The sequence below is a fragment of the Alosa sapidissima genome, chromosome 1, assembly GCF_018492685.1.
Source record: "Alosa sapidissima isolate fAloSap1 chromosome 1, fAloSap1.pri, whole genome shotgun sequence".
NCBI classification, from domain to species: Eukaryota; Metazoa; Chordata; class Actinopteri; order Clupeiformes; family Clupeidae; genus Alosa; species Alosa sapidissima.
This window is the reverse complement of record NC_055957.1, coordinates 37,700,973-37,724,841: the sequence shown is the minus strand read 5'-3', so window position 1 is coordinate 37,724,841 and position 23,869 is coordinate 37,700,973. Positions and strand designations below refer to the sequence as shown.

At 39.4% G+C, this 23,869-nt stretch overlaps 2 protein-coding genes and 1 long non-coding RNA gene across 5 annotated transcripts; 1 reads left to right on the top strand and 2 right to left on the bottom strand.

Annotated features, from left to right (window-relative positions):
* Nucleotides 1-3,259: 3,259 nt before the first annotated feature.
* Nucleotides 3,260-8,439, top strand: itm2cb (integral membrane protein 2Cb). Its single transcript, XM_042065024.1, has 6 exons — nt 3,260-3,471; nt 4,841-4,978; nt 5,080-5,283; nt 5,613-5,723; nt 5,998-6,148; nt 7,122-8,439. Exons 1-6 carry the CDS (start codon nt 3,379-3,381, stop codon nt 7,211-7,213), a joined length of 789 nt encoding a protein of 262 aa, XP_041920958.1. The 5' UTR covers nt 3,260-3,378; the 3' UTR covers nt 7,214-8,439.
* A 360-nt stretch (nt 8,440-8,799) lies between these two features.
* On the bottom strand, nt 8,800-9,973 carry lpar5a (lysophosphatidic acid receptor 5a). Its single transcript, XM_042064649.1, has one exon. It carries the CDS (start codon nt 9,881-9,883, stop codon nt 8,945-8,947), a length of 939 nt encoding a protein of 312 aa, XP_041920583.1. The 5' UTR covers nt 9,884-9,973; the 3' UTR covers nt 8,800-8,944.
* A 5,843-nt stretch (nt 9,974-15,816) lies between these two features.
* On the bottom strand, nt 15,817-20,895 carry LOC121685074. 3 transcript variants are annotated; one of them, XR_006023260.1, is made up of 6 exons: nt 20,804-20,895; nt 18,957-19,050; nt 18,317-18,389; nt 17,682-17,796; nt 16,708-16,799; nt 15,817-16,611 (listed from the first exon to the last, which is right to left on the bottom strand). It is a non-coding gene; the product is annotated as an uncharacterized LOC121685074 (long non-coding RNA). The 3 variants fall into 3 exon arrangements; XR_006023263.1 differs by having other exon boundaries at nt 16,708-16,796; XR_006023269.1 differs by lacking the exon at nt 20,804-20,895 and adding an exon at nt 20,290-20,321.
* Between the last annotated feature and the right edge of the window lie 2,974 nt (nt 20,896-23,869).

The following is a 23,869-nucleotide window of genomic DNA, read 5'->3' as shown; positions in this document are numbered from 1 at the left end:
GAAAATGGACCAAAAGGTGTTTTCCTGCATTAAAACACGTCAAATAAGCCGTGGAAAGTGCAAAGATCTCCCTAGTTGGCTCCCTGAACTGTGCAGTGCGTCATGGGAGCAAATGCATCCCGACCTTCACCTTCCAGGTGGCACAGCACAGTGCTAACCTCATGGGGCTGGACCTCATCACCAGCCTGGGTTTCACATTCCTGGACAGCGGCGGGGCGCCGATCCTGCAGGTCAGCTCAGCATTGGAACAGCGATGGCCGCAGCTCTTTTCAGGCCTGGGCTGCCTCTCAGCCTTCACGCAACAACCTCTCCTGCACACGAACACGCACCCGGTCATACAGCCCCTTCGGCGCATTCCCCTGGCAAGAGCTGACAAAGTTGTCATCGAGGCATCATCGAACCAGTCGACGCCTCACCATGGATCTCGAATCTGGTGATTGCCAAAAATAAAACAGGTGGCTTGCGAGTGTGTGTGGACCTGAGGGCGGTGAACAAGGCTGTGGTACCAGATAAATACCTGCTGCCCACTGCAGAAGAACTGACCTCACAGTTTTATGGCTCCAAGACATTTTCCAAGCTTGATCTCCGCCAGGGCTACAGTACCTGCAGGTTCCCCTGCACCCAGATCGTCGTAACCTCACTGCATTTGTCACGCATGCAGGTGTCTTCCGCTATACCAGGATGCCTTTTGGCCTTTGCTCCGCCCCTAGCTGTTTTCAAAAGATAATGTCTACTATCTTTGCTGGTATCCCTGGAGTGGTCATTTTTCTCGACGACATAGTGGTGCATGGACCAACACCTGCTATCCACGACCAACGCCTGACACAGGTACTGGACACTCTGGCCTCTCATAACCTCACACTGAATGGGGAGAAATGCATCTTCTCTGCATCTGAGGTGGAGTTTGTGGGGTTTCACCTGACCCCAGAAGGACTTTGCCCTCTACACTCCAATGTGGAGGCCATCCAATGGCTGCCCATGCCATCCAGTCCTGCCCACCTCGCCTCCTCTCTGGGCATGACGGCTTATTATCTGCGCTTCCTACCCCAGTATTCTGCCACTACTGCTCCGCTCCGTCTACTCCTCAAGAAGGACGCCCCATGGACATTGACCCCGGCCTGTGCGGACGCCATCACACAGCTGAAGTCTCAACTTATCTCACCACCTGTGCTCGCCCACTTTGTCCCGTCCAGCCCAATTCTTCTCACCTGCGATGCCTCAAACTTTGCAGTTGGGGCTGTGCTGTCTCAGCTCCGTGACGGCATAGAGCAGCCGGTGGTGTTTGCCTCTTTCCGGCTTTCGGATTGTCGAATGACGTATGATAGCAATTATTTTAGGGTTTAGTTAGCCATGTGGCCCCTCTTGGCATTAAACAAAAGACACCCTTCCCTCCCCCAATGAAATGCTAAGGTACTGGTTCCAAGGGCTATCAGATCCACAAGACAAAGGATGTTACCTTGCTATAATGTATCCATGCGTCATGAAATGTAAATATATTCATGTTTGGTATCATTGTAATAGTCTCAGTACAAGGATTGTAATGATTTGATTGTGAGAATGTTTGGAACATTCTATAAGTGATATTTCCGATATATAAGATATCTCTCCTCATGTTCGTCAGATAGGTGTGAAGTAGGTGTGAGTAGGTGTGTCTGATGCCAGCTGGAGAACCAACCAAGTGGGATTGTTTTGCCGCCAAATTCTTCCTTTGTTTAACCCATACAAAAGTGATTAACTTGCATTGTAAGAAGAACAAGAATTAGAACTAGATGGAGTACTGAAGAAGAGAGAGAGAGAGGTTGATCCAGCAGAGGCCATGGCCTCTGTGCCATGGCCTAGGCTACATAGACCATAGACCATTTTTTTTACCCTCTCTGCTTGTAACAGAATAAACCTGATTCCTGAGTGTTCCTGAAGTTTGCCAGTCTAGGTTAATATTAAGTAATTATTCACCACAATTACTTTCACGTACATCCGGTGTTGTATGTGTTTTACGTTAGTGAAATAAATGAATGGATATGGCGGACATGTGCCTCTGATGCTGTTTGAAAACACACATATATTACTTTTTATGCTGTAAGTGCATGTTGTGTGTGATGTCTGTATGCTACTGAGACCTTGAATTTCCCCTTAGGGATCAATAAAGTATCTATCTATCTATCTATCCATGTACATAGGGGTTTTTGCACGGCGTGTCATCAGATCTGGACGTCGCCATACATTGGAGGAAGGGAAATGGTTAATTATTGCCGTGTTTATGGTCAGACCGAGAAAAACATCTGGAGTAGATATAGACTTCCAATAAATAGGTGAATAAACACCTAGACTACTGAAACCGTAGTGAATGCTGGCAATGAAGAGAGCTTATTTTCAAGAAGACTGTGGTGCACCTGAATTGAGCGCGTAAACTCATGCTAGATAATTCAAGGTAAATGTAACTTGGTTATTTTAATCAACAAAGCATGAATAGGCATATAGCATATAGGCATATTATTGTCATGACAATCCTGGAGGAAAAGCCTACGATTCTATTCTGCCACTCAATGAATTTCAAGGCTATGGATTGTGCATATAAAGTAACCATAATTATAATGTAGCCATGCTATATTAATGACAAATATTAATATGTAGCCATATAAAATTCAATTGAGCACCCCCCCGCCCGCCCCCCTATCTGTCTATCTTTGTGCGTACAACAAGGTGTAGCCTATTTCATAACATAAAGAATAGCCCAGATCCATTAATAGACCTATCATTTCCGGATGGCGTAGATAACGCCATCTGGACGCCATCCGAACGCGCCAGTCGATAGCACCAAAATAAGACTCGGATGTTACTACCATATCTGTCCATTTTCAAATTAAAGGTTCTGTAATAATTAACTTTTCAGCTCGTGAAACTAATGAGAATGATCAGCCTGCCTTACTTATTAACAAACGATATTTCTCGTCTGTCTCAAATGTGGTGATAGTCTAGCCTACTTATTTTTCAGATAAATGCTTGAAGACAGCAGACAGTTTATACTTTGTAGCCTACGTGTTAAACCTCTGGGTAGGCTACAATTTAGTGATAAACTTGTGTTAGTTATCTTTAGTTAGTTATATTTCAGTTGGCGAATATGGCATAAATTGATTGGTCTAACGTGAGAAAGCAAGAGTAAGAAGCAAGGAGCAAAAAAAAAAAAAAAAGAATAACTTTGACGTCACAGAGGACTTGCTATTCGAGGTGACTTTTGTTTTGATATTCTCCCGGAAGTTTACGCACTCTTTTTAAATTGTCTGAGCTCACCAGCTTCATCGCATTCATTTTAGTTGGTGAAGGTGCTCTCCTCAGCATCACATTTGAGGTTATTCAGAGAATAAGTATTGAAGAGTAATTATGGTGAAGATAGCTTTTCAACCTGTGACGGCACAGAAGCCTGACAAGGAGAGCGATGCAGATAAGGAAGAGGTTCATATGCCTTATCCACATGTAAGTAACCCGTTTCCTTTGCCTTGCTAATGCTGGTACTCATCCCTTTGTTGTGAAAGCATTTAGTTAGCATGTGAGCGTTGCCAGATAAAAGGCGTTTCGTTTGTGTTATGTCTACATTGTAATAAAATGTTCAGGTAAAGTGAATACATTCTTGACGTTTTATAACCATCAGCTGAACCTTAAAAAAAAAAAAAAAAAAAAGATTAGCCAGCAATGCGTCCTTTCAAAACAGCTAATTATCGCAGGTAGCAGGGTATCTATCTATCATTCTCCAAGGTTATTTTACACACGCGCCCACAGTATCTTTGTTGCAACGGAAAGTAGTGTAACATGCATTTGTCAGTTGTAACGTGTGGTTCGCCTACTAAGTGTCAAATGTTAGTGTGGCTTTTTGCTGTGGAATTTAATTGTCAGATTGGTTTGCAATGTCACTGCAGATCGGTTGGGGGCGGGGGCTTACAATGCCACACTAATGTTGATATATATATATATATATATATATATATATATATATAATATTATTTTTTTCGTCTTGAACTGCACTTGCAGCGTGCTGGAACCCCTTTACTGTCTATGCCAGGAACACTGCTGAATTTCTTTTATGTATTCTGCTAGTAATACCGACAACGTGAAAGATGTAGCCTAGGCCTATTAACACTAGGGTTTTGGACAGAAATCCTTGTGTTAACCAGAGGCGATTGTACATGGGCAAAAGTACCCCCACACTCGTTAGGTAATTTCATGTCACACATGTTGTTTTAATTATGACCGTGAAGGTGATATTTTGTAGCCTTTTATGAATAAATGGTGATCGATAGGCATTACTACACATTGGGGGTACTTGGCAGGATTAGCCTACGTGGGTCTCAGAGAGTTAAAATAATTATTTCCGTTAAACAAATATATTTATTTGTTCATGGATTCACAATGCATCCTGCCATTTGCCATGGAATCGCTGACGCGATTGATGCCTCAGTACAAATATGGAGTGTGAATGCACTACAGTAGGCTACTAAAAATATCATCCAGTCAAATCTAGTGGCGCTATAGGAAATCTGTTTTATTCGCCGTTTTTATCCTCGGTGTAACCCGCGTAGGATGAGTGCCGGTGACAGATTTAGCGAGAGACTGTGGTGGGCAGCTATTGCTCACGCTCATGCTGACGTCTTGAGATGCTGGCGTCACACATTCAATCCAACCCGGAGGGACGGTGCCCAAGTTTGTCGGCTGTGTAGGATAGTGGCAATTACTAGCCGATAACCGGAAGCGACCATGATAGACCAACTTGAAAGAGGTGGTCATCATAATGGAGAAAGCTGTTATAATTGATTAATAATAATGTGTTTTTTTATTATTATATTAACAGGAAGAGTTGGTGCTTCCCCTTCAATCCAAGAAGTCCCCAGTAAATGGTCTGTGTTGTCTTACCTTTGGCCTTGTGGTCTTCATGTCTGGACTGGTGCTGGCATCAATTTATGTTTACCGCTACTACTTTATTTCTCAGGTGAGCCTCAGTTTTTGACTTATGATGATTATGATGATGAGACGTGAGTCCTTAAGGTGTCTAATTTTAATTGTATGCTGTATGCCTCCTTTTTTCCAAAGACGTTCTCTCAGATGCCAGAAGATGTGCTCTTCAACTGCCATATGCTGTATGAGGACACGGGTGTGCATGCTCCAATACATGGCCGTCAGGAGCTGGAAGAGAACGTTGGCATCTACCTACAAGACAACTATGAGCAAATCAGTGTCCCCATGCCTGACTTTGGTGGAAGTGACCCCGCTGATATCATCCATGACTTTCATCGGGTACGATGATTCCTGCAAACTAAGGAATGATGTTTAGCATGGGTGAACCCAGACATACCTGTTCGCAGAGCAAATTCAAATTTGCTTACAGGTTTGTCTGGATTCACCCAGGGTAAGTTATGTTAAGTTTGTAATACAAATTAAATTTTCAAGAAAGTTAGAAAGTATGTATTTTTGTCACCCCCAATACATTTGATAGTTAAAACACCTTACTTTTTTATTTTGTAAGCTGGTTTAAGTTTTGTTGCTACAGCTTAGCTGGGTTTTGTAGTTGTGGTCCTTCTGTGTTGCAAAATTGTTTATCGTGTTCTCCATTTCAATAATTGTAGGGTCTGACTGCTTATTATGACATTGCATTGGACAAGTGCTACGTCATTGAGTTAAACACCACTATTGTCATGCCTCCAAGAAATCTGTGGGAGCTACTTGTAAATGTCAAGGTAAGGGGATTTCTATATGGCTTTTGTTGCACTTCCTCACACAGATGCCCTCTATGTGAATGCCTTGTAGAACAAAGAACCAACAACATTTAGGCCATTTGTCACTTTACTTTCTTAAAAATGCATGCCATGACTGCGTCAAGTTAGTTTGGATAAAATGTTTGTTAACTGTACTTCACCTTGGGCCATGACATGAGATACGACTGAGTTGGACAGGGTTGAGTTACTGGATCAAGCTTCCCAGGTGCTGACACCCTTGTTCTGTGTTTCACAGAAGGGTACATACCTGCCCCAGACCTACATAGTCCAAGAGGAGATGATGGTGACTGGCCGTGTGCGCAGCCTGCGGCAGCTGGGGCCGTTCATCCACAGACTCTGCTACGGCAAAGAAACCTACAGACTGAGGAGGCGCAGCACTCGGAGGCGTGAGTACTCACCTCCCTCTCTCACTTCTGTCGTGTCATGTCAGCTTTGTGTCCTCCTCTTTTTTTTGTGGGTGATGTGATTTCAAAAGATTTCTGGGAAAAAAAAGATTTCTGCCCTTGAGAGGATGGCATCAGTGTAGGGACGGGTGATGGACACAGGAAATGGTTAATCCTCCTCTCACTGATGATGATGATGATCTAATGAGGAATCCCGCCCCCGAGGCATGCGTAGGTACAGACAGCCTGGCCGCCAACCAGCAGCCTGCTCACGCAACAGTCCTGGCATGGCGATTCTCCCAGCAAATACGTTAGTGACTGGCGAGTGTGTGAGTGGGTGACTCACTGAGTGTACACTGCGGACTTCCTTATTAACGTGATGTGTGGGCACAACCGGAACTGCTACGTCTACTTGTGTGCGTCGGTTTGTGCGCTTGTGTGTGTGAGGGGGCAGCCGTTTGCTTGCAGCAGAGTGCGGGGCGGCATAGATCTGCTGTCAGTATAACTCTTCTCACTGCTTTTTCACAGCAGTTGATGTCTCAGGTTTAGAAGTTTTTCTACTACTTCTTATGAGGCATGAGAAACAGGAAATGAAGCCCATATAAACGAACCACAAAGTAAAGTTAGAACTGGCAGACATGGGGTAGATAAGCGTGCTTATCATTTTCAGGCGTAGAAAGAAAAAAAAAATTTTAGTCAACCGATGTGTAGATATTAAAATGAAGTGAAGTAAAATAAGAAAGAAAACAGGAACTCCTCACCTGCCCAGCAGTGTCAATGAAGTACACTACTCACAAAAAGTCAGGGATATTCTGCTTTCGTACTGAAACATTAAACAGTACAGTACTTTCTGTACTGAAACATTAAATTTCACCCAAAAGCCAGATATCCCTAACTTTTTGTGAGTAGTGTATAATGTGTAGAAATGTTGTATGTTGCAAGAGAAGTGACAACAGCTGATCTCTCTCTTGTACAGGCATTGACCGACGTGAGACCAGAAACTGTCACAATATTCGCCATTTTGCAAACACATTTGTGGTGGAGACAGTCATCTGCGACCGAGCGTAAATTCGCTCCTCTGTCCTCTCCCACACCCGCATCACAGCCAGTGAAGTCCCACACTGTCCACTGGATCTTCTCTCCATTCAGCTTGATTGCACTTTAACCTGCATGGTACACTAAATGTTGTGTAATGTATTTGTGTTTTTTTTTATTTTTTTTATTCTGTCTTGAGTAAGAATGTAATGTAATCTTAGATTGTGATTTTCATGACCTTTTTTTTTTTGTAAACATAACATTGTTTACCTATAATTGTGATCTGCAAAATCCTTTGAACCCACTGTAATATGTCCCAAGTTGGTTAGTGGATTTATCCAATATTCCTTAACATTTAGGGAAGACTGTCTGATTTTTATGTGTTGTAATTTTATTTTTTCCTTTTTCTTTCATTCTTTTACCCTCTTGATGTGCAATGTCTATACGGTATTGGGATGCCTGGTATGAATATGCCGCGTGTACTATGCACTGACTTTGTTTTAAGGTTTGTTTGTTTTGTATTATGTTGTCTGTTCCTCCAGGTTTAGATTTTCTGGAGGCACATGTAAACTTCTGATTATTAGGAAATCCAAAATATGAAGATATTGTCATGAAGCCAAAACATACCTCATATTTTAGAATTTACTTGTTTGCCTAGTGTCAAGTTCTGTATTATTTTGCAGTGTATAGAAGCAATATATCTCAATTTTCATATCTTTAATACATATCTACATATTTCATGTATCAAGATCAGTGTTGCATAATGGTAGCTTGTTAAGTAAAAATTTCTCCCACTCTTTTTTTATGTGCTAATGCGCGTTCCAGTCAAGCATTTCTTCAAACTTGTCAGTAAATTATTTTGAATACTGTAGACAATGTGCAGTACATGATCATTATATATTCATCTGTGCTTTCATCAGACATGTTGTAGAGCGGAAACCCTATGTACAGGCTGTGGTAGCTTTTTTCATGTCAAGTATACCTCTTTTTAATCAATCTACAATTGATGTCTGCTGTTGCATAGCAGTCATATTAATTTTCCACTCTCAGTTTCATCTGAATTGCATGGCAGAATGTTTCTCTGGCAAAGCTAGTATTCTCTTCATGATCAGACACTGTAGTTAGGGCTGATTGTGTTACAGACTAAAGGGAATGTATCATCCGATTTTTATTAGTGACCTTGTCTCTGTTCTTCCTCTAGCTTCTGTTCCATCTGCTTGTAAAATTCCTACTACTTAGAAATAAACTGTTTAAAGGGATGTTTCACTTTTGGTCAGTGTTTTAATTGAGGATGTCTGATGCTTGATATTTATGGCATGTTCCTTTTTCATGCATTAAAAAGTTCACACATCACACCATAACTGAAATTCAGTGAAAAATGTTTAATGAAATGCATTAGAAAAACACAGGTGGAATGAAGGCTACAATTTTGTAATGGAGTAATACACAATAAGCAAGGTTTGCGGACCTGTATGTACAAAATTATGCTTTTCTGTTTTAATTCTGCTGTACTTACATGGGTGTGGCTGAAGTGTTTCTCTGAGGAACTACTGTAGATAGTTAGTTCCCAGTTGAACTAACAAGTCAACTCTAAAGTCGCACATCAATGCAATGATAAGACAAAAGCAAAAAGAACATTGTGCTGTATGTGTACTGTGGCATCGTGTGTACCACACATGGATGCATTGAGATCTGGTAAATTGGTTTGTCATTAGAACATAATACTTATCTTACATCATCAAAGTCTCTTCAGGTCAGGTCAACTCAGTGCTCTGGTAGGACTGTTCTCAGTGATCTTGTTTCCTTGTTTCTCTGAATGTTAATGGAGCTGAAGTAATAGATTAGTGGGTCCAAGCAGCTGTTGGTGCTGGCCAAGCACATGGTTACAGTCTGGACATCAAAATAGTTGTATTCCAACTTCTTCAGCTTGTACAACCCATAGAGAATAAAGGCAACATGGAATGGGATGAAGCATACAGCATAGATGAGCAAATTTGTCAGGAACAGCCTCACCATCTTGCTCCTGTCCAGATTGGTCTCCGATATGCCCTTTGAGGTGGACTGAGCTCTGTCTCGCAGCTTTCGGATGATGGCAATGGTGCAACCGAAGATAATTCCGAAAGGGATAAAAATCCCCAACGTAGAAATAATGCAAAGGATGTAAAAACCTTTTCCCCACTCAGCAGGAGAGAAGTGCTCAAAGCAGCGGCTGACCCTGCAGTGTGTATCGTTGTTGACCCCATGGTTTAAGGCCACTGGAACAGACAGACCGGCGATGCCTATCCACACTGCCACGCTCGCCACCCAGGAGACAAAGCGAGTGCGCACGGAGCGCGAGCGTAGTGGGTACACCACAGCCAGCATACGATCCACACTGATCAAGGTGATGAACAAAGAACTGGAATAGAGGTTGACTGAGAACAGGGTCCCAGGAATCATGCAGCTGATGTTGCTCAACTTCCACACACCCGTGGAGAAGTAGAGGATTCGCAATGGCAGAGAGAGTGTGAAGAGCAGATCAGACAGTGCCAAGTTCGCCATGTAAATAACTGGCACTGACTTAAGCCCTATTCGACGCACAAGTTTCCACAGGGAGAAAGCATTCAGTGGCAGACCCACAAGCAACACCAGACTGTATATTGCTGTGAAGAGTGGATACCTAAAGTGAGAAGTACTGCAAGTGTGATCAGACGTGTTCTCCATGCTTCTCTGTTCTCTTCTGCTTTATGTTTTGCTGCCCTTGGAGGAAATAGAGGTATTATCTCTTACACAATCAAGAGGCATGTCAACGCAACTACAACTTGGAACCCTAAGTAGCGATTTGTCCATACAAATACTAATTTCTTTACCCTTTTGAAAGGGCAGCGTAAAATGTAAACCTTTTTTTCTTTTTTCCTTTTTCTGAAGTATTGCCACATTGTGACCAATGTAAGTGTTAGATACAACTTTTCTCTTTTACGATCCCCTCTGGACATGTCTGAAGTTGGAAAAAATGAATAGAAAAGTCAACTGACGGAGCTAAAAGGGTCAACATGGGTTGTAACCCAATTTTTTTGTTTGCGCCGCCAATTTAATGTCACCCTATAGACAAGTTGAAAGCATTCTTTTCTGTTTCATCATCCCCTTAGAACATTAAAAGTTAAAAATAGGGCTGTCAAAATAACTGATTAATTTCGATTAATTAATTTGAGAAAAAATAACTGATTAAAAAAAATAGCGCAGATTAATCGATTCCGTATGACCTTTGACCCCGAGCCGTTCTAGTCTGTAACCATTAGACTGTAAAATGAAGGAGAGGGAAGAAAATGTGCTGCCTAGATCATCGATTGGAACATTTACTTTTAAAAAAACGGCCTGATGGTGTTATGATAAAAATAAAGTGTTGATTAAAATAAAGTCCTCTACAATGTCTGCAGCAAGGAATTTGCATATCACCGGAGTTTCTCAACTCTAAAGTCGCACATCAATGCAAAGAAATAGTGTTGACATTGAGGGGAGTGTTAATTTATTTTCATTGTGTCCCCCTAGTTTATATCTGTGGCCTGAAATGCCTTGTATGTGAAAAAAACCTTTTTCCCGAAGCACTTTTGAATTTATTTTCTCAGCATATTAGCAGTGTTGACACAGTGACCTTGAAAAAGTAATCTGATTACTGATTACTCCTTTAAAAAGTAACTTAGTTACTTTACTGATTACTTGATTTTAAAAGTAACTAAGTTAGATTACAAGTTACTTTATTAGTTACTTTCTGTCGACAACACCCCCACCGCCTCAACATAAAAATGATAACCGGTTTTGCCAATAGCCTACTCTCTGTACTGGAAATGCATTTTAACAGTAATGTCAACAATGTAGGCCTATAGCAGACATCCCAGCCTAACCTACTTAGATACTGAAATTCAGATGTTTGTTTGATGTCTAGTCAGTAGCCTAGGCTACACCAAATAAGGAAGGCCTATTGATAGAAATTGTGATAGTAAAATATGTAGATTTTGGAAGTTTGGCCTTCTCATGTATGTAGCCTTGGCAACAAGCCATCTAGTATAGGCCTGAGTAATATGCAAATGAAATTACACTTGTTAAACTCACCTCAACAAGTGTTTTGCAATCATTTAACCCACCGTGAGCAATGCTAAAGTCACTGTTACAAACAGTAACATATGTGGGAGACTCCCAAAACTTTGCGACACTTTTTCGCCAGCACAGAATGTACAATGTAGGCTATCTTAATGTTGTCATGTTTAGCTGACACAAACTCAAAATAATGACTGTATACAGAGCCCGTCTACGGAGAGCCTTGCCACTCCGTATTAAGTCCCATTGTACCGAATTTTGGATGCAGTTCCACCAGAGTTCCACTGGGGGTGATCGCCATGAGTGCAGAATGAATGGGAGTCAATGGAGCTAGACGGCTAAATTTGTCTCCTTCACCTGATTGTCGTTGACAAATCTCAGATTTGATTGTAGTTTGTATAACTTCAACATGGGTTATAGGTCAAAAGTTGAATGAACGAGTACTTATGTCCTTTTGATTTCTTACAGGTTGGGTCGTTGTTGCACATAACACGCTAGCCCTGTGCTAATGAATGACGTCATTGACACAAGTGTATTTTCTTTGCCTCCCCTTTCGAATACAATACTCAAATTACTTGTAAAAATGATAAAAATGATATCCCGAGAAAAGTGGATTTTGAGGGGTACATCTCCTAACCTGCCAATAGCCAGATGAATTTCGCTCCGCCTAGCTCCACTCATCCATCTGGAACCGATCCATTGAAGTGTTGGCTGGGCCTAATCAAAAAATGCTTGCATATGATTGAATAAGCCACTTGTCCGTCATCTATTGACGTGCTACTTCAACCACTCACATCGAAGCCAACCCATGACGCTAATAACAGACTCACAGTCGCTTCTACGCTGTGTCACATCTATGAAACTCCCGCCCATAAAGTTGGTTGGAGAAATCACTCTCAATGGAAGAGGTCCCAGATGGATGTGAGTGAAGCTAGGCGGAGCTAAGCGGAACGACATTCATCTGGCTAGGGTCAGGTTATACATCTCCATAGACCTCCATGCATTCTGCACTCGTGGACGAGCACCCTCATGTGGAACCACAGAAGGAACTGCAACCAGTTCAGAAACCGGAAGTTTTCCGAGAGTGGCAGTTCTCCCCTTATTAGACATTCTCTGGGAGAACCTTCAGTCTCGGAACTCTTCCGGTGTGGTACTGCATCTAGGGGCGCTCGCGGGCGAGTCCAGAATGAATGGAGGTCTATGGAGCTGTACCCCTCAAAATCTACTTTTCTCGGGATATAATTTTTTTATTTGTCAGAGAATGACGGGCTCTGTGAATACACAAATCCGGCGAAACACGGAAGTAAAGCAGCGCCGCCATTACTGCGTTGCCTTGCTGCTAAGGAAGTAGCGAAGTAATGTGTTGGTCCTGTAGGCGGCTGTAGCAGACGTTAGCTGTAGATGCGAAATCTTTTTCTTTTTCTTAATTTTTATTTAGTACGTATGCTGTCCAGTGATGCCGGGAAAAGCGTGTTGTGTGGTTGGCTGTTTTAACAACAGTAGGATACAGACCTAGAATTAAACCGTTTGTGAAATTCACAAACCTTTGTTGCACATTGAGTGCCCATGTTTACAGGCTTATGGATTACACAGAGTTCCTTGTGGAGTGGAGGACCAAGATGTGCGTTAAAAGTGGATGAAATACATACGATTAATAAAATAATCCTGAATACCTGTAAGAACATGTATTTTACTGCTACAAGTGGTCGTGGCTAATAGTTATTTGCAACTTCTGAAGCTTGTGAACATATTAGCAACACAGCTACTAATGATAGCATTCGGCTTATTGTTGTCAATAATTAATACACGTCTTAATACATTATGTTGTCAATAAATTACCTTCATTGGTAAGTTTTGGCCACTGCCTGACATCATCTACCCAATGTTCCCCTTCACCTGACATTTTTTCATGAGCAGGATCTCCTATTTGATATTCTCTAACAGGATGCTTTCATTGAAAAGCCATTAGAAGGCACCGGCAAGTGTCACATCGTCACACTCCGCAGGCACGCAGTAATGGCGGCAGGCAAGATGGCAGCGCCCATAAAGTTCGCGGCGGATTGGTGTATACTCATGAGATCCATTTATTCTTCTTCTTCTTTCCTTTAATGGCAGATTACATCGTTTAATTGATGTATACCGCCACCTACTGTACAGGAGTGTGTAGAGTGATGCTATTGGATGTTTTGGCCATTCAATCAGAAAGGTGTAAAAATAAATCTAGAGATAATAAATAATAACAAAACAGAAACCAACAAATAAACAACCAATCAAAACAAAACCAAAAATTAAATTCTTTTCATTAACTCAGCGTTTTTCAGGAAAACAAATAGGCTCTAATTCTATCTACTTGCATTCCTTGTTCCCCAAGAATATCCTCTATGTTCTCATCCAATTCTTGCCATGTTTGTCTCTGTTCTCTGTATCTTCCACATATAAACAAAACATGCCCCACATCTTCCAGTGTTTGGCACTCTATGCATAATCCATCACCTTTTCCAATCAGTTTTAGTGTTGCATTTAGTCCTGTGTGTCCCATTCTTAATCTTGTGTACACTATTTCTTCTTTTCTATTTTGCATATTCATTCTTTTTCCTCCAATGTTTTTCTGATTGTTGTAATAGTGTCTAGCCTTAGGTTCAGTGTCCCATTCCTGTTACCATCTCTTCATTATTTCAGATTTAATTTTAGTTTTTGCTTCTCCTTTCCCTATTGGCACATTCATTTCTATTTCTTTATTTTTAGTGCCTTTTTGGCTAATCCATCTGCCTTTTCATTTCCTCTAATTCCAATATGTGCTGGAACCCAACAAAACTGAACCATTAATCCTAGGCTTCTAATATTTAACAATATATTTCTAACTTCCATCAATAGGTCTTCTCTGACTGAATCACCACTTTCAAAGCTCTGCAGTACAGCCATTGAATCAGAGCATATTAGATGTTAATGGTTTTATCTCCTCTATCCACCTTAGAGCTGTTATTATGCCAGTTATTTCTATTGTGTATACTGAGAGGTAATTATTCAATCTGTACTTCAGTCCTTTTTTAAATTCAGGAATGTAAATTCCTATTCCACAATGACCATTTTGGTCTTTTGATCCATCAGTGAAAATTTTTATAAAACCATAAAATGAAGAGGATAGATATCTTTCACTATAATTTGCAAAACTCTGATCATCAGGGTATTCCCTCTTTTCTGGAATTGGGAGCATCCAGGGATTTCACTCAGAGCTATTGCAGGACTATATTCTAAATCTTTAATGTCATACTGCTCTGCTAATTTATTTATGTTCCATCCAAACCCTTTAGCCTTCGTTTGATACTCCCAACAATCATTCAGTACTGATGCTGCTGGATTATTACTATCCCCCATCAGTCGTACCCTATATGTTAAAGCCAGCTTAGTGTATCTTAAAGTAAGTGGAGCTTCCTCTGTCTCTACCAGAATAGCACTTGTTGGAGTTGTTTTAATAGCACCTAAGGCCATTCTTAATGCTCTAAACTGAATCCTGTGAATTTCATCCATCCAAACTCCTAAGTATTTAAATTTCACAACTCTTTTCAAAATTTGATTATACATAAATAAATGGTGGTCCTCAGCCATTTTCTTTCTTGTAAAGTACATAACATTTGATTTTTCAATAGAACATTTGAATCCCCAATTCACTCCCCATTGCTCTAATATTTGAATTTTCTTTTGCATAAGTGGAGTTATATGGAATATTTCTGCCTCTTTTCCATATTACCTCATCATCTGCATACAGTAATCCATCACTTCTTTTTCCTAGTTTGATAAATATATCATTAATCATTAAATTAAATAAGATGGGACTGATTACACTTCCTTGAGGAATTCCATTCTCCACTGTAAATTCATCTGCATTTTCTGAGCCTACTTTGACTCTAAAAGTATGTTGGGAAAGGAAGTCCAGTATGAAATTATACATCTTCCCTCCAATTCCCATTCTATCCAGTTTGATCAATACCCCTTCTCTCCACATAGTATCATATGCCTTTTCTATGTCTAAAAACACGGCCACCATTACCTCCTTCATAATCAGTGTTTTCTCCACTTCATTACAGCTTCACCAAAGCATCTGCCGTAGATCTACCCTTTCTAAATCCAGTTTGATAATCTTTAAGAATACTTTTCTTTTCCAGAAAATAATTTAATCTTGCCACTTCATCAGTTTCTCCATTAACTTTCCTAAATGTGACGTCAGTGCTATAGGCCTGTAGTTCCCTGGATTGCTTGGCTCTTTTCCTGGCTTAGTAAATCGGCCAGTGTTAATTGTACTCTACGGGTGTTAATTTTAACACTATTCCAGAGTTTATATAATCCTCACTCATCAGTGTTAAAATAACACTTGCCATAGTGTTGCCGTATTAACACTAGCCTAGTGTTTCATAATTAACTCTATCAGAGTTAAAATTAACTCTATTGGAGTGCATCATTAACTCCATCAGTGATTCATAATTAACTCTATTGGAGTAATTAATTAGTTTATAGAGCCATATATTTATCAAAATAAACATATTAAACAAACCACAGCAAATTAATTACTTTTCTTTTTTTTATTAACATTTGCCATGATATGGCTCAAATCAATGTGCAAAGGTACAATATATATGTCAAAGTTTGGTCCATAAGCATTTTGTTGAGCAAAGGCCTTATACTCATACAAATCATTGACTTTAACAATAAAACAATGTTCCTCACAATCCATAACCACATATGCATGAAAATGCTCTGCAACACTGAGTAAACATTTCATAAACAAGAAATAAAACAATATAATCAAGAGTTTTTTACAATTTCACAAACTTGTGTTTTGCTTCAAACCTATTACTAGAGATGTGCAATAATGGGCCAATTTTCCATAAGCAAGACAGATAATGCACCATGAAGTGATGTTACATGTGGGTATACCCAAAGTCCTTTTAGGCAAGTCCCTCCACTCAGCAGCCATATTGCAACGCATTTTGGGCACTTTCGGCAGGCTTCACAACACCAATCTTGCTCCAGCGGCAAGATCACAACACATGATTGGCACAATCAATGTCTTCACAACACACCACATGATTGGCTCAATGTATTTACATGTCCACGTTTTGCCACGGAGGGGGTGTGATATATGTAGACAACACCATACGTTACAAACTAACCCCATGCATTTCTATGGAGGATTTTTTGAGTGCTGTGTCTCCTCATTAGAAAGTCTACCTCCTTAAAAAGCTCATGGTGTTCATGTATTCCAAGGCTCCCGAGCTGTTCTTGACCAAACGCTGCGACACTCGTTGCTTTAGGCGCCATGCCAGATAGCCCGTCCCTCTTCCAGCATCGTAGAAGTGTTCCTGCAAAATAATGTGGGCAAGAACTATGATTATCCAGATCAATAGTTGAACATTATTATTATATATAACCTTAAATGGAAATGAGTAAAATCTTACATAGCCATTGGTGGAGTAAGGATCCCTGAGATTAGGAAACAGTCACAATGCCGAGTGCATATCTTTTTCCTTGACTTCGTACTGGTATCCTTCTAAAAACAATAGGAAAATTATATTAGATATATTCAGACAACATTACAAGCTATAAAATGGAAGAGTGATTAAACATGGATTATGGATAAAATATAGACTTAAGTAATATTACGTTACATTACATTACATTTGGCTAACACATTTTTAACCAAAGCGACTAACATGGTAGCAGTTTAAGTTTTAAAGCAATTCTCTCAACAATTTTAGGACAATTTAAAAACAGTAGAGTACAGTAAGAATAAGTGCATCAGTGAGTGCTGTTTTTAAACAGTTGAGTGTCAGTTCAAGACAGGTGGTAACTACTAGGATCAGCAAGACTTGTTGTAAGTAGTGCTATGACAGGAGATGTTCTCTAAAGAGCTGGGTCTTCAGGAGTTTTTTGAAAATGGAGCCACTGTGTAGTTGGTAATAGATATCCCTACAGCTAAGGTTCTGCCTTATAGCATTTATCAACCCCACAATCACCAGTTCAATATTGTTTTTACACAGCAATTCTACTACCTAATACCTGGATTAAAATACATCAATTTAGGGTTTTCTTGTCACTCTGCAGGCAGGTTGTGTGAGGCTATATGAGCACAATAATGATTCTTTTTTATTTTATTTCACATTACATTGTTCACCCTATTACATGCACTCTATTTTTCTCACTCAAACAGTCAATTGTGATGTTATGTTACACTGTTCTCTCACTTTGAATGAATGGAACGATAACATTGGATCAATGTAAAAATGGCACTACCACTGAAAAGTCTGAGTAGGGATGTCCTGAGATAACCCCACCCATGGAATCCCTCTCGTTCAGTCAGAAAAGAGTTAATAGTTTGACTGGACCTAACTGTTGTATACAATTAGATTAATTTATTCAAAACAAAACATACCCATGGACCAGGATATTCAGAAGATGCCTTCTTGTACAGTATGTCAAGGTGCTCTACTATACTCCTCCATTATTTCCTCTCCCATTTAACTCTTCTCCAGAACCTCCTGGACCATCTATGCGTAAAAAAAGAAACAATAACAGTGATACACTTGTAAAGAGAAAACTTACATGCACCCTCTAAAAAGTGTAAATCCAGAGTACAAACAAGAAAGCTAAGGGGGCAGCTAGAACGTCAAAAAACAAACGCTATTTAATACCACTGATAGTGCTCAAAATATAATTACACTTCTGTGGTTGTGTGATGAGGGTCTCTACAGACAAACAGAAGTATTGTAAACTTGAAAGTGTACAGAGAGGTTATAACAAGACCTGTATCTGAAGGAAGCAAATTGCTTGGCTTCGTGTTCCAGTAGCATGAAATCAGTGGGATTTTGATCTTGCAGCACTGGATCTGCAAGAAGATCTGACTGAATCTAATAAACATACTTTACGTTCAGCCAGATCTGTGCAGAGCTGCAAGATTGAATGTGCCCACTGATTTGACACTACCGGAACACAAAGCCAGGCTTCTGCATTTTGGAGACGAGACAGACAAGGATTTCTCCTAGTGATATTTTAATTTTAAATGCTCACCTGTTTGGCCTTTTTCTGCTGAATCTCCTATGGCAGAGGTGTTCTCTTCTTTTGCATCAGTGGATTGATGTGCCTTGTTTGAAGAACAAGAAAAAAAAAATTGGAATCTTAAAGGGCTGCTTTAAGAAATTCGGTCTCCGATTTTATTTCACTTAATTCAACTAAAGGGTGACAAAATCTTTTTTTTTTTTTTTTACCTTACCCACTTTATTTGGCGTGAACACCACGTTTCACAATTTTCTTCATCAGGTTTGAACGTGAACCTAAAGCCTTCACGCCAAATAAAGTCAACAAAATATACCCTCCAGTGTGCGATTTATACTAGTTTTTGACTTTTTAATAGTTATACTGCACACCATCAGCACCTGCAAAAGGGCTGTGCACAGGGATTTTGAACTTTGATTGATTTCAAATGTATTTCTTAAAAAGGATCATAAGGATCTGCATTAACTCCAGCCAGGATACAAAGTGTGCGTGTGAAATCATTAAGAAACATGCCTAAGGTCAGGCTGATTCATAGTCTAAACAAGCTAGAAAAAAAAATAAATAAAAAAAATTTAAAAAAAAAGCGTTGCAATATGGCTGCCGAGTGGAGGGACTTGCCTAAAAGGACTTTGGCTAAACTCACATAAAACCTCACCTTCTCGAATTAAACTTTGAAAAGAAAAACCAGGCTGCAGTTTGAGGTACTTTTTTCTCCATGGTACTGGACATTGATGAGCATTTTGCTGACCCTGTTAAAACAAAGAAAATTATTACATCAATACAAGAACAACAATGATTTGACCATCAGCAGTATATCAACTAACCAGCAAAGGACTTCTAAACTTTATTCTGACATTATTTACCACAGGTTACCAAATGTTTCAACCGCAAGTGTTTTGTCTTAAAATATGTTCATATAATCCCTACTTTTTAAGCAACATGACTGGTAATAACTTAAATAATTTCATTAGGCAGTAAACTCGTCTACATTTTACCATATCCATAAAAAAACTGCTCATAATTTCAGAGAATAAACATTTCTTACTCTGCTCAGCTGTAACGTTATGCCTGATGGACTGAATATCCTTATGCACGTGCTTGCAAGCTATTGAACCACAATTTCTACAAATATCTAAAATTAGTATCAGCTAGCTAACTTCTATACTCTTTGGCTTACCTGCACCCTTTATAAGTTAGGAAACAAAGAAATTGATCTAACCCAAATAAAGCCAACAGACTCTAACAGAAACTAATACCAGTGCCATACAGAGAATGGAGACTGCACCAAACCAACCAGGCTAACGGTTACCTTACACCTCTGTTTGCTACAAATGCCTAACAGTTATACGAATGCCCTCGTGGTCTCAGCTAATGTTAGCTAGCAGCATTTTTTTTATAACCAAGCAATAGTGTTCAGTTCAACCAAACGTCAATGAGTCGACAGACTGTTATAATTAGTCAGTCAACAGATCCATTTGTGCCAGGTGAGCATTTGGCAGCACACTAACGTTAGATCGCTATGAACAGTGGAGTTCTGGCTGTAACTAATGTTAATCAGCTAGAATGCTAGGCTACGTTACCATGTTAGAGCTATTCCCTCAGTGGGTATTCAAATTCCAACCGCCTTTTCGAATTTCAGAAAGGACTTTAAGACGTTGTCGACTCCAATATTATATTAATGTCAGTTTACAGTTTAAGTATTACAAATTAACATAAACTTAACCATTTCAATTTGATAAGGTTATAACCCACCGAAGTTATGTTAGCTTGCTGGATGTTTTACCAATAATTTTCTGAGCTAGCTAGTGCTAGCGACCTTGCTAGTAACTCCCCCTATTTCCACCGGTCCCGTATTCCCACCGTCTTGCGTGTATGTGTCACTTAATATCCATTTCTATACAAACCAAGACAGCGGACTCCTATAGAAACACAACCACCCACAACATAGGTGTATCTAAATTAGCTATGTACCAAAAATGACATTTTACCGTGACTCGAGGAGCTGTAAACAGTGTTGTAAGGCTGCGTGTACACAACCGCTTGGAGCTCCAGTGGAATTTTAATTTCACGACGAGAATTCTCGGTCTAACCGTCCATGTGCCGTTGAAACGGTGTAAATAGGGGACCCATCAGGCCAGCACTATAACTCCGAGCGTGGTAAACAAAATCGGATATTTCAGGCAGTAAATGCTCCCGTTAAGAACCAAACCAGATTTTGTTCAAATCTACACAACTATGGCTACTGAAAAATGTAAGGTTCATTTAGTAAATGTTATTTTGAAGTGTTAAAAAACATCGTTGTTTTAGAATTTCTGAACAAAAGTGGTGATAATTGGGGGTGTTACGATACTAACTAGCGACCAAGCTAACGTCACCAATATTTCATAGTAGGTAAAACACGTTGGTATGAAAACATATACCTGTGATGTGACATTACTTAATTGTGTATTTGTCGTAGTTTTCATGCTAGCTTACAGAAGTAGAGGGAACAAATGAATTTACCTTTTACGATCCCACGCTGTACTTCAATGGCGTCCATCTTCTTTTCAAAAATCTCAACTGAAGGACCGGAAGTGTAAATGACTCCACCCCAGAGTTCGTACATTCACACCCACTTAAAACACTAGGTTGTGAGTTTTAATTACACCGTGGGTGTACATGTTCAAACAACTCCCGAAGTTACACTAATTAACACTAATGAACACTGAAAAATATGTCTCTGAAAAATTAACACTTAATAACACTGTCAATTTTACTGTGGGGAAAGGAAGAATAATTGAATTTTTCCATATCTTTGGTAATTTGCCCTTATTCCATGTTATTGAACAATTCTAATACCTTAACCAATAATCCATCAGGTAGTTTCCTAAACATAGCGTAACATAAATTATCAGGTCCTGGTGAGGAGTATCCAGTAATATTTAAGGCCATTTTAAGTTCTGACATAGTAAATTCTGCATCTAGTATATGATTTGACTCTTGTTTAGCATTTAATATATTTTTATTTTCCTTCAAAATTTCCTCTTTTCTCTTTTTGAACATTTCATCTAGGTGATTTCCTTTATGAATGTCAGCAAACTTTTCCCCCAACATATTTGCTTTATCAGCTCCTGAAATAGCTTTATTTCTTCCATCATTTAACACTGGCATTTGCGATGGTTTATACTTACCTGTCATTTTCTTCACCATCATCCACATCTTATCCAAAGTTGTTTCTCTTCCAATTGTTGAACAAAATTGTCTCCATGCTTCTTTCTTGGTTTCTTTAATTACCTTCCTTAGAGCTTTTTTCCTTTGATAATCTAAGATTATCCATTGTTAAAGTGTTACATAGTTTCTTAAATGCTTTATTTCGATCTCCTTCTGCATCTGTAAATTCATCATTCCACCATGGTATATTTCTTCTTTTGTTTTAGCTTTTACTAATTGGAGTACTCTGACTTGCTGCACTTAAAATAATGTTACTTACAGAATCATTCATTCTATCTATCGACTCTTCCAGGTCTAAAGATGAATTATTTATTTGATCATTACAACATTCCACATACTTAACCCAGTTGGCTTTCTGAAAGCACCATTTGTGGTTTATATAATTTTGTTATATACATTTGTTTCTATCTTGCATAGAATTGGAAAGTGATCACTACCAATACTTGTATTTTGATCCACTTCCCATTCACATCTATTAGCTATTTTCCTATCCACTAAAGTTAAGTCTATACATGATGTCTCATTTTTATATATATTTATACGTGTACCAGTGCCATTGTTTAAACACACCAGCATTCTATCATTGATCATTTCTTCTATAATTTCTCCATTTGCATCTGTTATTTTGCTTCCCCATAATGTATTATGGGCAGTGAAATCCCCACACCATATTTTTCTATGACCTTTTTCCTTATAAATACTCTATACTTTATTAAGTCATTTGATAGTTCTTTACATGGATTATAATAGTTGATAATTATCAAATTACCTCTATCCTCTTTATTAACTATTTCAGTTACAATACATTCGTATCCTTCAGATACCTTTATTGGGCTGTATGATATTCCTTCTTTAACAAATGTGCAAAACACCCCCCTCCTCTATCTATCTCTCTATCATATCTTATACTATTGTATCCTTTTAAAACAAAGTCTAGTTGTGGCTTTAACCATGTTTCTTGGATGCATATAATATCAGGTTTAATTGGTAAAACATTTACATAACTTTGGAATTCCTGTCCATTTGCAATTAAACTTCGTGCATTCCACTGAAGAATAGAAAAAAACATAATCCATTTAACTAGTATGTATTCCATCATGATTAATATTTAACATTTCATGTACTTTATCAGCCTTTGCTATGATCCCCAAGTAGCCTAATTATTAGCTGCTTCCACTACTGATTTTATTCTATCACCTTTCTTAGCATGCTGTATAGTGACATTGACTATTGAACAAATGAATGCAACAAAATTGTTCTTGTTTACCAACATTGTATCTTCTGATATTTTATCCTTATATTCATTAATTTCTGAGATAGCAGTGTGTATGGTTTCCTGCTGAGTTGTTATTCTCTCTACCTCTGTCTGAAGTTTCAGCAGAGTCCCTTCTTCTGCTCTGTTCTGGTGTATGGGTAGGCCTCTGATTGATTCTATCATTATCATTCACTTTCTTAAGTGCTTCTGCATATGATACTTGATGTGTAACCTTATATTTTTGAATTTCTCTTGCCTCTTTTTGCTTTTCACATCCCCCATAAGCTGCACTATGCTGGCCTCCACAATTACAGCATTTTAATTCAGTTATTTCCCCACAGTTACCATATTCATGTTCCCCTCCACATTTAGCACATCTGATCTTACCTCTGCATTGTGCTGCTACATGTCCAAACCTTTGACATTTAAAGCATCTTAATGGGGGTGGGATTCCCTCACTGGATAACTCATATATCCCATTTGAACTTTAGTAGGCATTTCCACCTTAAAGTATAGCAAAATCGACAAACTTTCAACTTTCTCTTTTCCTTTAGTCAGCCTTTTTGCATCCATAAGCTCACCTCCTTTTAGACTATTTTTGATTTCTTCAATGGAAACAGAATGAGATCCATTTGTCCATCGTGCTTGTTTTAGGAGTAAGTTACGGAACCGGAAGTTATTAAACCGAAATTACACGGGAAGCGATCTAAAGGACCAAATCAAAGGACCCCCAGTTCACGGCAAGTTCTGACAAGGAAGTTCACAAGTTACAGGTTGTCACAAGCCGTCAGCATACACAAATGGAACACACAATAAAGCAGTCCTTAATCCTGGGTGTTGATGTCTAAACTCAACAGCCAATCAAATGCATCCCTACCTTCAGTGAAAAGTCTGCTCCCTTTTCAGTCATACTGAATAGAGGAAACCTATGTCAAGTCATCAAAATCAAGTAGCCTACCCCCCCCCCCCCCCCCCCCCCCCGAAACCCAAAAAATGCAAAACCCCAAAAACTACCTGAACAGTGGCACCGAGGATGACAAAATGTTTATGGTATGTTGGTCTCAACTTAGCATCAACTTAACCCACCAGTCCCCCCCGGTAAA

Coding starts and splice junctions, on each gene's coding strand:
- itm2cb (XM_042065024.1), top strand. CDS start 3,379: ATGGTGAAGATAGCTTTTCAACCTGTGACGGCACAGAAGCCTGACAAG. Junction 5,284..5,612: donor TCATCCATGACTTTCATCGG/GTACGATGATTC, acceptor CAATAATTGTAG/GGTCTGACTGCTTATTATGA. Junction 5,724..5,997: donor AGCTACTTGTAAATGTCAAG/GTAAGGGGATTT, acceptor TGTGTTTCACAG/AAGGGTACATACCTGCCCCA.
- lpar5a (XM_042064649.1), bottom strand. CDS start 9,883: ATGGAGAACACGTCTGATCACACTTGCAGTACTTCTCACTTTAGGTAT.